General features: G+C 39.8%; 4 protein-coding genes across 12 annotated transcripts; 2 read left to right on the top strand and 2 right to left on the bottom strand.

Annotated features, from left to right (window-relative positions):
* Window positions 1-81: 81 nt before the first annotated feature.
* LOC126916794 (mediator of RNA polymerase II transcription subunit 22) lies at window positions 82-993 on the bottom strand. Its single transcript, XM_050722961.1, has 2 exons — window positions 761-993; window positions 82-535 (listed from the first exon to the last, which is right to left on the bottom strand). Exons 1-2 carry the CDS (start codon window positions 861-863, stop codon window positions 216-218), a joined length of 423 nt encoding a protein of 140 aa, XP_050578918.1. The 5' UTR covers window positions 864-993; the 3' UTR covers window positions 82-215.
* Window positions 994-1,286: 293 nt separating this feature from the next.
* On the top strand, window positions 1,287-8,004 carry LOC126916774 (gamma-aminobutyric acid type B receptor subunit 1). 8 transcript variants are annotated; one of them, XR_007710730.1, is made up of 13 exons: window positions 1,288-1,777; window positions 1,984-2,082; window positions 2,173-2,307; window positions 2,378-2,548; window positions 2,629-3,127; window positions 3,217-3,344; window positions 3,433-3,725; window positions 3,798-4,041; window positions 4,248-4,491; window positions 4,561-4,955; window positions 5,029-5,167; window positions 5,231-5,322; window positions 6,737-8,004. XR_007710730.1 is itself a non-coding variant. In XM_050722921.1 (13 exons), the coding sequence occupies exons 1-12, from the start codon at window positions 1,643-1,645 to the stop codon at window positions 5,286-5,288; spliced, it is 2,526 nt and encodes an 841-aa protein (XP_050578878.1). In that variant the 5' UTR covers window positions 1,288-1,642; the 3' UTR covers window positions 5,289-5,322; window positions 6,737-8,004. The 8 variants fall into 8 exon arrangements, 6 of the variants coding, with proteins under 6 accessions (XP_050578881.1, XP_050578878.1, XP_050578880.1 ...); XM_050722921.1 differs by having other exon boundaries at window positions 5,245-5,322; XM_050722924.1 differs by having other exon boundaries at window positions 1,287-1,777; window positions 4,284-4,491; window positions 5,245-8,004.
* An 84-nt stretch (window positions 8,005-8,088) lies between these two features.
* Window positions 8,089-11,854, top strand: LOC126916780 (nuclear pore complex protein Nup54). Of its 2 annotated transcripts, none has more exons than XM_050722932.1 (5): window positions 8,089-8,307; window positions 9,744-10,250; window positions 10,320-11,227; window positions 11,301-11,528; window positions 11,604-11,854. In XM_050722932.1, the coding sequence occupies exons 1-5, from the start codon at window positions 8,208-8,210 to the stop codon at window positions 11,724-11,726; spliced, it is 1,866 nt and encodes a 621-aa protein (XP_050578889.1). In that variant the 5' UTR covers window positions 8,089-8,207; the 3' UTR covers window positions 11,727-11,854. The 2 variants fall into 2 exon arrangements, with proteins under 2 accessions (XP_050578889.1, XP_050578890.1); XM_050722933.1 differs by having other exon boundaries at window positions 9,747-10,250.
* LOC126916792 (uncharacterized) lies at window positions 8,639-9,588 on the bottom strand. Its single transcript, XM_050722958.1, has 3 exons — window positions 9,335-9,588; window positions 9,126-9,272; window positions 8,639-9,041 (listed from the first exon to the last, which is right to left on the bottom strand). The coding sequence occupies exons 1-3, from the start codon at window positions 9,359-9,361 to the stop codon at window positions 8,652-8,654; spliced, it is 564 nt and encodes a 187-aa protein (XP_050578915.1). The 5' UTR covers window positions 9,362-9,588; the 3' UTR covers window positions 8,639-8,651.
* Window positions 11,855-12,000: the final 146 nt, after the last annotated feature.

Consider the following 12,000-nt stretch of genomic DNA (forward strand, 5'->3'; position numbering starts at 1 on the left):
ACAAGTATGCCCGAATTATTATATCGTCAAGCCTATCTTTTTCGCGTGTCTCGTCAGGCTCCCAATTAAGAATTAAGAATGTACTATCAAAACTATTCTTATTTATTTAAATAAATATATACAGTTTATTGAACAAATAAATCACATTTCAGTAAATTCGTGGTCCAGACAGGCACACAACTGTACATCCTTGAAAAACCTAACCGAAGTTTGTGTTATTTGTATATCGACGTGTAATATTCCTCTTCCAAATCGTATAAATCGGCTGCCATGTCGTCTCGCAAGTTTGCTAACTTTTGATCGCATTCTGCTTGTTTTGTCCTAAATAATTTACTATTTTGTGCTATGGCTTCGTTCACAGATGGAAAATCGTTGAGTATCAAATATTGTTTTATATCGGAAACCAGCTTCATTAGGGATTCTCCCGCGCGAACGATATTCGCCGCCCTGACCTGCATTTCATACGTATCTTGTTCGCATTGTGTCATCCGAGATAACTGGGAATCGCCTTCTCCTTTCGCTAGCTTTACAATCTCTGTAAAATAACGATCAAATTAACTAAACGTTCGCGAATAATTAGAGGTTAGGTTTTAAATATCATTAGTATATTGAATAAAATCAACGGTTTAAGTTCAACAAAAATATCTATCAAACAATAGGTTGTTATACATGCATAACGTAACACTGTTTTTTCATTAAAAAACCATCGATTCTCTTATTATTATGTACCGCGCAAAAAGTGAGGTTATATAAAGCATACCTTCGAAATTCTCCAACATCGATTTCACATCCTCTTTTAACCTCGTTGTATAAGACTTCAACAAAGCCTCCTTGCTTTGCGGCAATGCCCGCTGTGCTGCCATTATTTCAAATAAAAATTAACAGCACTTTATTTACGACAACGAACTCCACACGTGCGACAACACGAACTGTTTGGGATGCCTCATAACGAGATCATAACAACGCCATCTCCTGATGCGATTTTACCGACCGAACCAAAATGGTCGCGAGTGCACATCAATTCGAAATCTCTCGTAATCATCTCGGTCACGGACGATCGTTCGTCTTTTTAAAAGCAGGGAAAATCTCAAAATTCGATTTTCAACGCGACCTTCGGTCACGAGTGAACCGTAAGGTCTAATCGTTTATATATTGATCTTCTAGAAGAAACCTAGAGCACAGAGCCACCCTATCCCCACTACGATCCTTGAAAGCCGGGATGAAATCAATAGAAAGCTCACGCGAACTCTCCGTCTTCGGTAAATTCATTCGCACGCGAAATTTCACGGCGTATCGCGCAGGGAGGAGCGTCGAGACCGGGCGAACGCGATGGAGAACGCGAACACACGATTTTAATGCCGCGTACGTCGCGTTGCGTTTGGGACACCGAGAATATCGGAACATTCCCTCGAGTGCATCGTTCACAGTTCGCAAAATCCCGAACGGTGGTAAAATCATCGTTCCACGGATTAGTGATTCTCGTTCGAAAACGATCAGCGATCAACGACGATGGCTGTGTTTCACGTAAAGAAATTACGATACTCGGCATCGTGCTGTTGGGGTGTGTCGTAGGGCAAACAGAAAGTATAGAGGGTTTAAGCTTGCTCAATCGAATAAATGACAAAATTTGGCAAACGACGTGATGATAGGGCTTGTTATATTTTTAACGTTGACGGGAGCGATCGGGGGTTCGTTACCTCCCGACGACGCCGACAATGTGTTGCATATCGGTGGCATTTTTCCCATACGAGGAAAGGGTGGATGGCAGGGTGGCCAGGCGAGTATTCATTTTTATTCTTTCTGAAATATATAAAAGTTGCGTCAGTTAACCAGTAGTCCTACTAGAACCAACGATATAAACTATTATAAATCGTGTCATTGTATCACGCCAAATGAAATTACCGAAAATTCTCAACGAGAATTGATTGTAAATATTCTAATAAATAATAAATAAATAGTTAACCAGTATACTTGGTTCAACAGGCTTGCATGCCAGCGGTGAACCTGGCTCTAGACGATGTTAACCGTGAAAAAAATTTGTTACCTGGATTCATACTGAAGCTTCACTCGAACGATAGCGAGGTATAGAAAATGTTTGTCGAGAAGTTTGAAAAGCACCGTAGGGAAATCAGGATGGAGGAAGTTCGTTAATTGATTATATCATCGTTTCAGTGCGAGCCAGGACTCGGTGCCTCGGTGATGTACAATTTATTATACTATAAACCACACAAATTAATGTTGTTAGCCGGATGTAGTACGGTATGTACGACCGTCGCTGAAGCAGCGAAAATGTGGAACCTGGTAGTGGTGAGTGTCGATAAAATTTGTTATTTAAATAAACAAATACGAAAAGAAAACCGACTTGTGTCATGTTTAGTTGTGTTACGGTGCGTCATCTCCTGCGTTGTCGGATCGAAATCGGTTCCCGACGCTTTTCAGGACACACCCGTCAGCCACGGTGCACAATCCCACGAGAATTAAACTGTTGCAAAAATTTGGCTGGTCTCGAGTGGCAATCTTGCAGCAAGCCGAAGAAGTGTTCATATCTGTAACATCTCACTGTCGCACAAATCCATCCAAACTTTCAAACATGGTAATTTATCGTTCTGTTTTCCCCTATGCTTATAGACCGTAGAAGATTTAGAGGCACGTTGCAAGGAAGCAGGAATAGAAATAGTTACGCGTCAGAGCTTCCTGTCGGACCCGTCGGACGCGGTGAGAAATCTGCGTCGCCAAGATGCCAGAATCATCGTCGGTTTGTTTTACGTGGTGGCCGCGAGAAGAGTTCTCTGCGAATTGTATCATCAGAATCTTTACGGCAAAAGTTACGTGTGGTTCTTCATCGGTTGGTACGAGGATAATTGGTTCGAGAAGAACTTGGAAACGGAGGGAATCACGTGCACGATAGAACAAATGAGGCGCGCGGCTGAAGGACACTTGACGACCGAGGCTCTCATGTGGAATCAAAATAACGACACGACAATCAGCGGGATGACTTCCGAGGATTTTAGGCAGAGATTAAACAAAGTGCTGAAGGAAAGCAGCTTCGACATCGATAACAATCACTACCCCGAAGGTTATCAAGAAGCGCCCCTCGCTTACGACGCGGTTTGGTCGGTGGCGTTAGGTATGAATTCGCATTGCTACGTAAAAGTGCCGGTCATGGAAGAGTTGAATTTTTACCACGGTTTTGTATTCTTCGTATTTGAACTACAGCTTTCAATAAAACAATGGAGAAGCTGAGTAAGCAAGGAAAGAGTCTAAAGAACTTCACCTACACCAACAAGGAGATAGCAGACGAAATTTACTCGGCGATCAACTCCACTCAGTTTCTAGGGGTATCTGTACGTGACTCGGCTAGAACTAGAAATAAAACGAAGGCTTTATCTTTAATAAGAGGCCGATCTTTAATCGATCCTGTATGTGCTATAGGGATACGTTGCATTTAGTTCGCAAGGTGACAGAATCGCATTGACCCAAATCGAGCAAGTGGTCGATGGAAAGTACGTTAAGTTGGGATATTACGATACGCAAAGCGACAATCTGACTTGGAGGAATATGGAAAGGTGGATCGGTGGCAAAGTACCTCAGGATAGGACCATCGTAAGGACCGTTCTAAGGACAGTCTCGTTGCCTTTGTTTATTTGCATGGGAACTATATCATCGGTGGGAATCGTAATAGCGCTGGCATTAATAATTTTTAATATATGGAACAGGCACAGAAGGTACATCTGCTCGTTCCATATTTGTTTCTTTCTTCTCTAAATATTTGAGAACACTGGTATCCCCCTTTCTAGGGTTATAATGTCGTCACATCCTGTGTGCAATACAATAATGCTTGTTGGAGTGATAGCGTGTCTGGTGTCGGTGTTTCTGTTGGGAATCGATGGTAGATTCGTTGCACCGTGGGAATATCCAGCTATCTGCCAGGCTAGATCCTGGATGTTATCTACGGGATTTACTCTGGCGTTCGGCGCGATGTTCAGCAAAGTGTGGCGGGTCCACAGACTCACGACAAAAACGAAAGCCGATCAAGCGAAAGTAAGTACTGGAAACAACTGGAATCAACGCGCTCGATTGCTTGAAATCGTTTTAGAGAGTAATCACCCACGGTAATCACGTGCGATCGATTAACCGATTAACGATCTAATTAATGTTTCTAGTCACGCAGTGTGCCCGCCCCGTGCATGGTTTGCAGATCCTGCTCGTATGACCCTCGACTTTAACGTATTCTCGATTCTTTCTAGTTGTTCATGGCTAAACAAAAAGTTTCGTCCATACAGAAGAAAGTTCAACCGTGGAAGCTGTATACGATGGTAAGCGGACTGTTAGCGGTGGATATAGTGTTGTTAGTCTCCTGGCAAGTATTCGATCCTTTGCAAAGAAAGATGGAAACCTTTCCGTTGGAGTCGTCTTCGTCTGGCGATGACGACGCAATGATCAGACCCGAGTTGGAGCATTGCGAGAGCATACACAATAATATTTGGCTTGGTAAGCTCGTCAACGTGAAACTTATCTTTGATCACCGAGCAAAGATTATCGTCTACGTCCATCTTTCAGGTTTGGTTTACAGCTACAAAGGAATAATTCTGGTATTCGGGCTGTTTTTGGCGTACGAAACGAGGAGCATCAAAGTTAAACAGATCAATGATTCTAGATACGTCGGGATGTCGATATACAACGTGGTTGTTCTCTGTTTGATCACAGCGCCGGTGACGATGGTGATTGCCAGCCAGCAAGACGCTAATTTCGCTTTCGTTGCACTCGCCATTATTTTCTGCTGTTTCTTAAGCATGGCGCTGATCTTTGTGCCTAAAGTGATCGAAGTGATCAGGCATCCGAAAGACAAGGCCGAATCTAAGTACAATCCGGACGTGGGCATGTCGAAGGAAGACGAGGAAAGGTATCAGAAGCTCCTTAGCGAGAACGACGAGCTTCAGAAACTGATCGCCGCGGTAAGGAAACTTTTCACTGTTCGGCTTCGAGATTAGAGTTGGCTGTTACGAAGAACGGGCGATTCTTTTGCAGAAGGAAGAAAAGATCAAACTTCTAAAACAGACGTTGGCCGAGCGAGACACGCTGAAAGGTGGCAGCGGAAACGTTCCGAAGGATTCGTTGATAGTCGCCGATTTTGTAACCGGCGAGGGGACTTCGGATAGCGCAATCGGTGGGGGTATTTCTGTTTATACTCAATCATCTCGAGCTTCTGCTTCTGACTTTGAGTTTTCAGGATCGTACTTGTAGATTCGCCGTGCGTTAAATTTCTGCCCTTTCTGGCTGGATCGTAACGAATTTAAGAAACTGGGACCTAAATGGATAAAAGTACATATGTTGTTCTCTTCTTACGACGACGTTTACTTTTAAGTTCTTTTTAGAGGCTATCGAATCACGCGACGTATTTTCTCCTTCTTTATCTCTTTTTTGCAAAGTACTATTACATACTATCGCACACCGAATGACACTCGTTGCAATTTTTAGCGAAACTTCGAAAGGGAAACGACGCACCAAAGTTCTGAAATGCAAACGGGCGACTCGTTAGCTCGAGACAGCTTTGTTTCTAAGTTCGTAGTTCGTAGGATGCGCTGCCTCCTGCCGAGGCGGCGCACTCTGTGTCGTGTACTCGGTGTCTAAACGTATAAATGTTGGATGTATGTATATAACAAACAAAGTAATAGGTGTGCGTATGCGTAGTACGATTAGTAGCTCTCTGTGTAAAACAAATCCATACGCGCGACATATTGTTAGGTATAATAGATCGCAAGTTGGCCTACGACTATCGCGCCGTTCTCGTTTACAACGATCTTTTTCGTTACCTATTATCGAGATTTTATTATTATACAGATATTTGTACTGAGAAGTTTTATCAAACGAATCAATTCTTAATTAAATCACGATTAGATAAATTTACACTAATCGCATTGGTCGCATAAATCGATTGATTACGTAACACGGACCAAACACTTCGTAAAATATTTCCTGTTAACTTTCGAATACTTTATGCAAAATACGCAATTGTCCGTGCATTATTATCATGCATCGTATTGGTGCAAAACGCGACAATGTAGGACGATCCGAATTTCTTCGCGCACGTTTATACGGGTCCAAGAAACGAATAGAGAAACATGAAAGAAAGGAACGTTTTCGTTTATTCGCGAATATTATACGTTCCACGCGAGGTACAAAAGATCGCTTAAATTATTGGATATTGTATAATTTGAATCGCGATCCGTTTAGTCGAAACGTGAGAAGCATCGCGAACGTTTCGTTTGCCGCAGGCCTAAATCTTTTTACATAGTCCACGCATGATTTGCAACAATTGCAGTTAAATCTCGTTAGACGATAACCTGGTCGTTTTCGAGACAGCGAATCGATGCGAACCTCATGAAGTCTGCTCCCAAATTGTACGGAACGTTGCACGGTACGCGAAATTGGTGTTCGATCGCGGGCAACAAGGTACACACGTAAAACAGTGAACGTGCTAACGAGATTTAAACGCTTGAAACATTGCGCCATTCATAAATAATTTGGGAGTCTTGATGAGGTGGATCGACGTGCTTTATGGCCAGTTAACGCTTAATCTTTCAGATTGCACCCTCTGATGACTGATCTAAATGTAAAGGTGCTCGGATGCTCGAGTCCGATAAAATATCAATTATTTATGAATGGGCAAAGAAACTTTCTACGTTTACCCCGCATGATATCTGAAGGATTATCGTTTTTGAATTCTTCTTTTTAGAAACGGACCAGGTTGGCTGAACACAAGAACCCCGTCGATTAGGATGACAAAAGCAATACGAGCATACGAACGTACGAAAGGGCTAAAAGCCACGACAAAACGCTCTATTTCTCTTTCTCTTCTAAAACTAGCGTTAAATCTACACATGCATAATTCCAAGGGAACTGCATGTTCTTATTTTGTGATCGGAAACAAACCGGAAATCGTGTTTGTAGCGATAAAAATTCAATTCAATCATTGCATCGCCGATGAGTTATTTCGCCACGCATATCTCGTCTATAGAAGAGATTATTTCATTGGAATGAGATTTCCTCAGAGAGGCGGCTTGGAAATGCCCCTTGAATTTATAAATGTGCAATTCAGTTAACGTTACGATTTAATCGAAACTTGAGATATTGTATCCAACAGGATACAGTCTGAGGATTCTTTTAACGGAATGTCAAAGTTTCAAATTTTACAAACACGAACGTTGAAATATTTGAAAATCTTGAGTTCAGAAACTATTTCACGTTATCAATGGGAAAATAATGTGATTTGACTGCAATTCAAATTTTATCGGTACACAAGACGACTTACGTGTATGTATAACGTAGATTGAACAAGCCACGAAGCACAACTTTTTCGTACTTGCGTTTCAATTTCACCATTCCACGTATACATGACAGATTTTACGAATTTCTGTTAAATTGTTTCTAGTAATAATCATTATCGCGCTCATCCGCGTATTTTTTACTATATTTCTTCGATTGACTGTTGCGCGAATTGCGCTTGATTACTATATTATTATACGATATACATATACTAGTCTTATCAAACTGTTAAAGAAAGTATCATATATATATACGTTAGAATATGGAGATATATTTATTTTTAAGTTTTTAAATTATAAAATTCGTTAAAAATTCATATTGTATCTGTTATTGATTACCCTGCGCTTATGGGAAAAGCGTTCGCTCTCGAATCCATTAATCGTTCACGGATCTTTGCTGTGTTACAGTTGCATAATCGAAACAATGTGCTTTCGAATTTAAAATCGCAAGTACTTAATTCGCGTGAATGCATCGTAATTTTACTATCGTGAACTTTAAAAAGTTTGCAGGAAACCAAACGAACTTTGTTTGAGAGATATTAAAGGACGACACGTATGATTCTCTAAAGAAATACGTATATTTAATACATCATAGATCCATATGGCGATTATGAAAAATATGTAGTACAAATGAAATACAATTGTATTAAAAAATCAAATAAACTTAGTTACAATTTAAGGGCATGATTTTGCCGCGTATTGTGATTTGAATAATCAGCATTTAGCGTGATCACGTGACATCGTGTCTGCACCAAAACGGAAATTCGTATTCGCGGCGCATGTCAGCCGCCATATTCGTTACATTGTCGCTTATACAAAATTATAAGGCGCGCGCGGTAAATACTGTTTTCGTAATACGTCAAATTTAGTTTAATTTGAGAAATGTCATTTGGTACGGGATTCGGAGGAACAACTTCGACACCCGCTCCTGCGTTTAGCTTTGGTGCAACGGCTTCCACTACGGCGACACCAGTAAAACCGGGTAAGTTGTCTAGTTTATAGGTTAAGTCACATTTCGCTCGTTCTATGGTTACATGTGACCTTTCCAAACGTATTTTCAGCAAAGTTACCATTTTGTATTTTCCATTGGTCCGAAATCTATCATATATCTTGTAACTTTTCCAAAACTTGTCTTTGTAGATATTCTTGGAATATCAGTTCGAAGAACATTTCACTTTTCAATGTGCTGTTTCATCGCAATGCCTACTCATAATATAATCAGCTTGTATTACATTTCTACATTGCACGTTAATAATTCCTCAAGACCGTGTTTTATTCGATAAAAAGTTATTGCAAGTTTTATGCAAGTTAGTGTCAAAATCAGTTTTAATTTCTCAAAGAGCTAATGCTGGTTTTATTTGTAGTGGTTGAAAGTTTTCCTAGCAGAGGCTGATTCAGTCCTGTACATCCTGGTTCGCATTCCATGTTTCCCTTCCCAAAGAAATTATTTCTTCTCTTCGACTTAGTTACGATGCATGCTGTAATACAGCATAATAACAATATTATAAAAAGAGCGGTTAGTAAAGCAATTAAAACTGGCGAATGGCTGGAGGACTCTGTTGGTCGATAATATTCTTGCGTTGCCATAACAGCTTTTGCAAATGTAGATGTTTCCTGTATTCTTTGTGGAACTACTGTAGCAACCGTATCCTCTAAATAAAACATTTCATTTGGAATTTTACCCATTGTTGTTATCATAACATCTGCTGTAACATCCTTTGCAAATTGCAATGAAACATGTTATAATTTATGATATAATATAGAATGTAATAATATGTATAAAAAATTTCTAAAACATACTCCAATTGTTATATCTGTAGTACCAAATTCGTGCAACAGTTCAGTAGAATAATCGATAGGTTCACCAACATGACGAAGTGCAACTTTCCTACCAGATATTGAAGCTATCTTTAATAATTTTTTGGCAAGTTGTCCATATTTGCTTCCCTATTTAATTTCATTAGTTGAATTAGATTTTCATTATACTTTTGCTTTATTAACAGCCTTACCTGATTTTGCTCATTCATATACGACATATTGTTTTTTGCTATACAATTATCTATAATTCAGGATCTTTTAATAAATTTTTATCATGTGAACACGAATTATATGATTTTTTCGATTTGTTTGAACGCGTGTAGTTAAACTTTACGAACGAATACAGCGCAAATTATTATTGCGATCTTGTGCAAGACATTTCTGTCATATACTAATTTTTCTACTTGAAGCAGTTTCAAATCAGTAAAAACAAAAGTCAACTTTTCAGTAAGAAAATTGTATAACTTCATAATATATATATATATTGTTCATAACCGGCGTATTTATGTATCTCGAACGTTTCGTTTCTATATATATTGCTTATATAGTTGTATGCTGTATCGTTATTAAATATTTTACATTTGAAACCAAACACTTCAGCAGGGTTTGGAACGCCATCCTTTGGATTTAGTACGCCAGCTACCTCAGCACCGAGTCTCTTCGGTTCCTCTACAACTCCAGCAACGGGAGGATTTGGAAGTGGTACCACTTTTGGTACACCAGCTGCAACTGGTTTTGGCAACACAGCAACAGGTGGTTTTGCCTCGGCACCTACTTTTGCTGCTTCTGCTACTAGTTTTGGAACTACTCCGGTATTTGGTACGCCTGCTTCATCGGGCACTGCATTCGGCACCACTTCTACTTTTGGTAGCACACCAGCCTCTACCACTGGATTCGGTACATTTGGAACCACTACAACATCCTCTTTAGGCTTTGGTGGTTTCAGTGGATTTGGAACTACGACAACCACCTCTGCGCCTTCCCTTTTTGGAGGATTTGGTACTACAAGCACAGCCCCCACTTTTGGTACATCTACGGGTTTTGGTGCTTTCGGCACAAAACCAACGGCAACAACTACAACCACTGGCTTTGGTGGTTTTGGTACAGGTTGGTGGTAACTGCACCATTCCTTTATTTATCAATGTATCTTTTACTCAGATTAAATTATCTATGCAGGTACAGGTTTTACGGGGTTTGGATCTGGATTAGCACAGACTCAACAACAGTTTCAGCAACAACAACAGCAGCAACAGCCTGTTAATACCATATCCGAAGCGTTATACAATGCCGTATTTAATTGCCAGTTATATAACGATGAACGTGACAATATTATTGCGAGATGGAACCTCATACAAGCTTTATGGGGAACTGGAAAAGCTTATTATTATATGAATGCTCCACCTATAGAGCTTAATCAAGAAAATCCACTATGTAGATTCAAAGCTATCGGGTACAGTCGGATGCCCGATGCTGATAACAACGACGGTCTGGTCGTACTTTGTTTCAATAAAAAGAAAAAGGATGTTAAAGAGGGCGAAGCACAATTGATCGGTTTTATGAATAATATTTTGGGAAATAAACCTAATTTATCGCTTACAATAGACAATATTAAAGCAACTGGAGAAGACAAAAGTCAGGTGACCATTTTTATCACTGAAAAAGGAATTACCGGAGCTCCAAGAAAAATTCCTGCCAGCGAGTTAGTTGCGTATTTATCGCAACCAATGCAGAAACAACAATTAGTGCAAAATGGTGTAGAAGATATGTTACCTTTAGTAAAATTAGATCCTGCGCAGCTTAAGGAATACTTAGACAATCCGCCTTGTTCGATCGATCCACGATTATGGAAACAGGCTCAACTGGACAATCCCAATCCAGAACTTTATATACCTGTGCCGATGATCGGCTTCCAACAAGTTAAACACAGGTTAAAGTGTCAAGAAGAAGAAACAACAAGGCACAGAAATTTCCTAGACATGGCGGCTGATGAAATACAAAGATTACAAAGACAACATACGGCGATACAAGCTAGATTAAAGGAACATCGGAGGACTCTGTTAGAACTACAACACAGGGTGTTGCAGGTATGTAAATGTATTTCCTGGTAATTATTTTAAACGGCATACATTCAATTTATATATTTAAATATTTCTTCAGGTACTGGTACGTCAAGAAATTACACGTAAAGTTGGGTTGTCTCTGCAACCGGAGGAAGAAGTTCTAACACGTAGGTTCGAATCTATGCATTCCCAAGTTAGCGCTCCAACTCAGTTCAAAGGTAGAATTAGTGAAATGCTTTCCCAATTGAGAATGAGAAATCATATAGACACACAAAATCAGGAAAGGTATGCGATGGACCCTATAGCACAGGATGACATAAAAGCGGTACGTAAAGAAAATGTTTACGAAAAGGTTATTGAAGAATACATACGTAATCGGTGCTTTTTTTTTTTTTATTAGTACCTAACAATGGAGCAACAGGGCATGGCACAACTTATAGCAACGATAAACTCCGATCTAGAAAGTTTGAAAATCATTAAGGACGGCATGTCTGAACTCTTAATGAGTCATAATATATCGTGAGAATGACATATAGCAACGCAATTTTCTTGCGTATTTTGTCAACATACTCAAAGAGATATGGTCATTATTATTGCCGATAATAAGATTGTAAATCCGGCTAACAACAAAGATACTGCACCTCCGTAAAATTGGTGCCATATTCATCCTGAATCTACTTCCTAACTGCAACTATTGATTTTTTTTATTGTGTGTTAAACACGTGTCTTTACGATGTTAAACTTTATTTTGCTCGAAGGTAACATTTATCTATTATGATAATTTCCCATGTATTAAA

Source organism: Bombus affinis, chromosome 5 (assembly GCF_024516045.1).
Source record: "Bombus affinis isolate iyBomAffi1 chromosome 5, iyBomAffi1.2, whole genome shotgun sequence".
Taxonomy (NCBI): domain Eukaryota; kingdom Metazoa; phylum Arthropoda; class Insecta; order Hymenoptera; family Apidae; genus Bombus; species Bombus affinis.

Coding starts and splice junctions, on each gene's coding strand:
- LOC126916794 (XM_050722961.1), bottom strand. CDS start 863: ATGGCAGCACAGCGGGCATTGCCGCAAAGCAAGGAGGCTTTGTTGAAG. Junction 536..760: donor GATGTTGGAGAATTTCGAAG/GTATGCTTTATA, acceptor GTTATTTTACAG/AGATTGTAAAGCTAGCGAAA.
- LOC126916774 (XM_050722919.1), top strand. CDS start 1,643: ATGATAGGGCTTGTTATATTTTTAACGTTGACGGGAGCGATCGGGGGT. Junction 3,128..3,216: donor GGTTTGGTCGGTGGCGTTAG/GTATGAATTCGC, acceptor TTTGAACTACAG/CTTTCAATAAAACAATGGAG. Junction 4,956..5,028: donor TTCAGAAACTGATCGCCGCG/GTAAGGAAACTT, acceptor ATTCTTTTGCAG/AAGGAAGAAAAGATCAAACT.
- LOC126916780 (XM_050722932.1), top strand. CDS start 8,208: ATGTCATTTGGTACGGGATTCGGAGGAACAACTTCGACACCCGCTCCT. Junction 11,228..11,300: donor TACAACACAGGGTGTTGCAG/GTATGTAAATGT, acceptor ATATTTCTTCAG/GTACTGGTACGTCAAGAAAT. Junction 11,529..11,603: donor CACAGGATGACATAAAAGCG/GTACGTAAAGAA, acceptor TTTTTTTATTAG/TACCTAACAATGGAGCAACA.
- LOC126916792 (XM_050722958.1), bottom strand. CDS start 9,361: ATGTCGTATATGAATGAGCAAAATCAG. Junction 9,273..9,334: donor ATATGAATGAGCAAAATCAG/GTAAGGCTGTTA, acceptor GAAATTAAATAG/GGAAGCAAATATGGACAACT. Junction 9,042..9,125: donor CTACAGATATAACAATTGGA/GTATGTTTTAGA, acceptor CAATTTGCAAAG/GATGTTACAGCAGATGTTAT.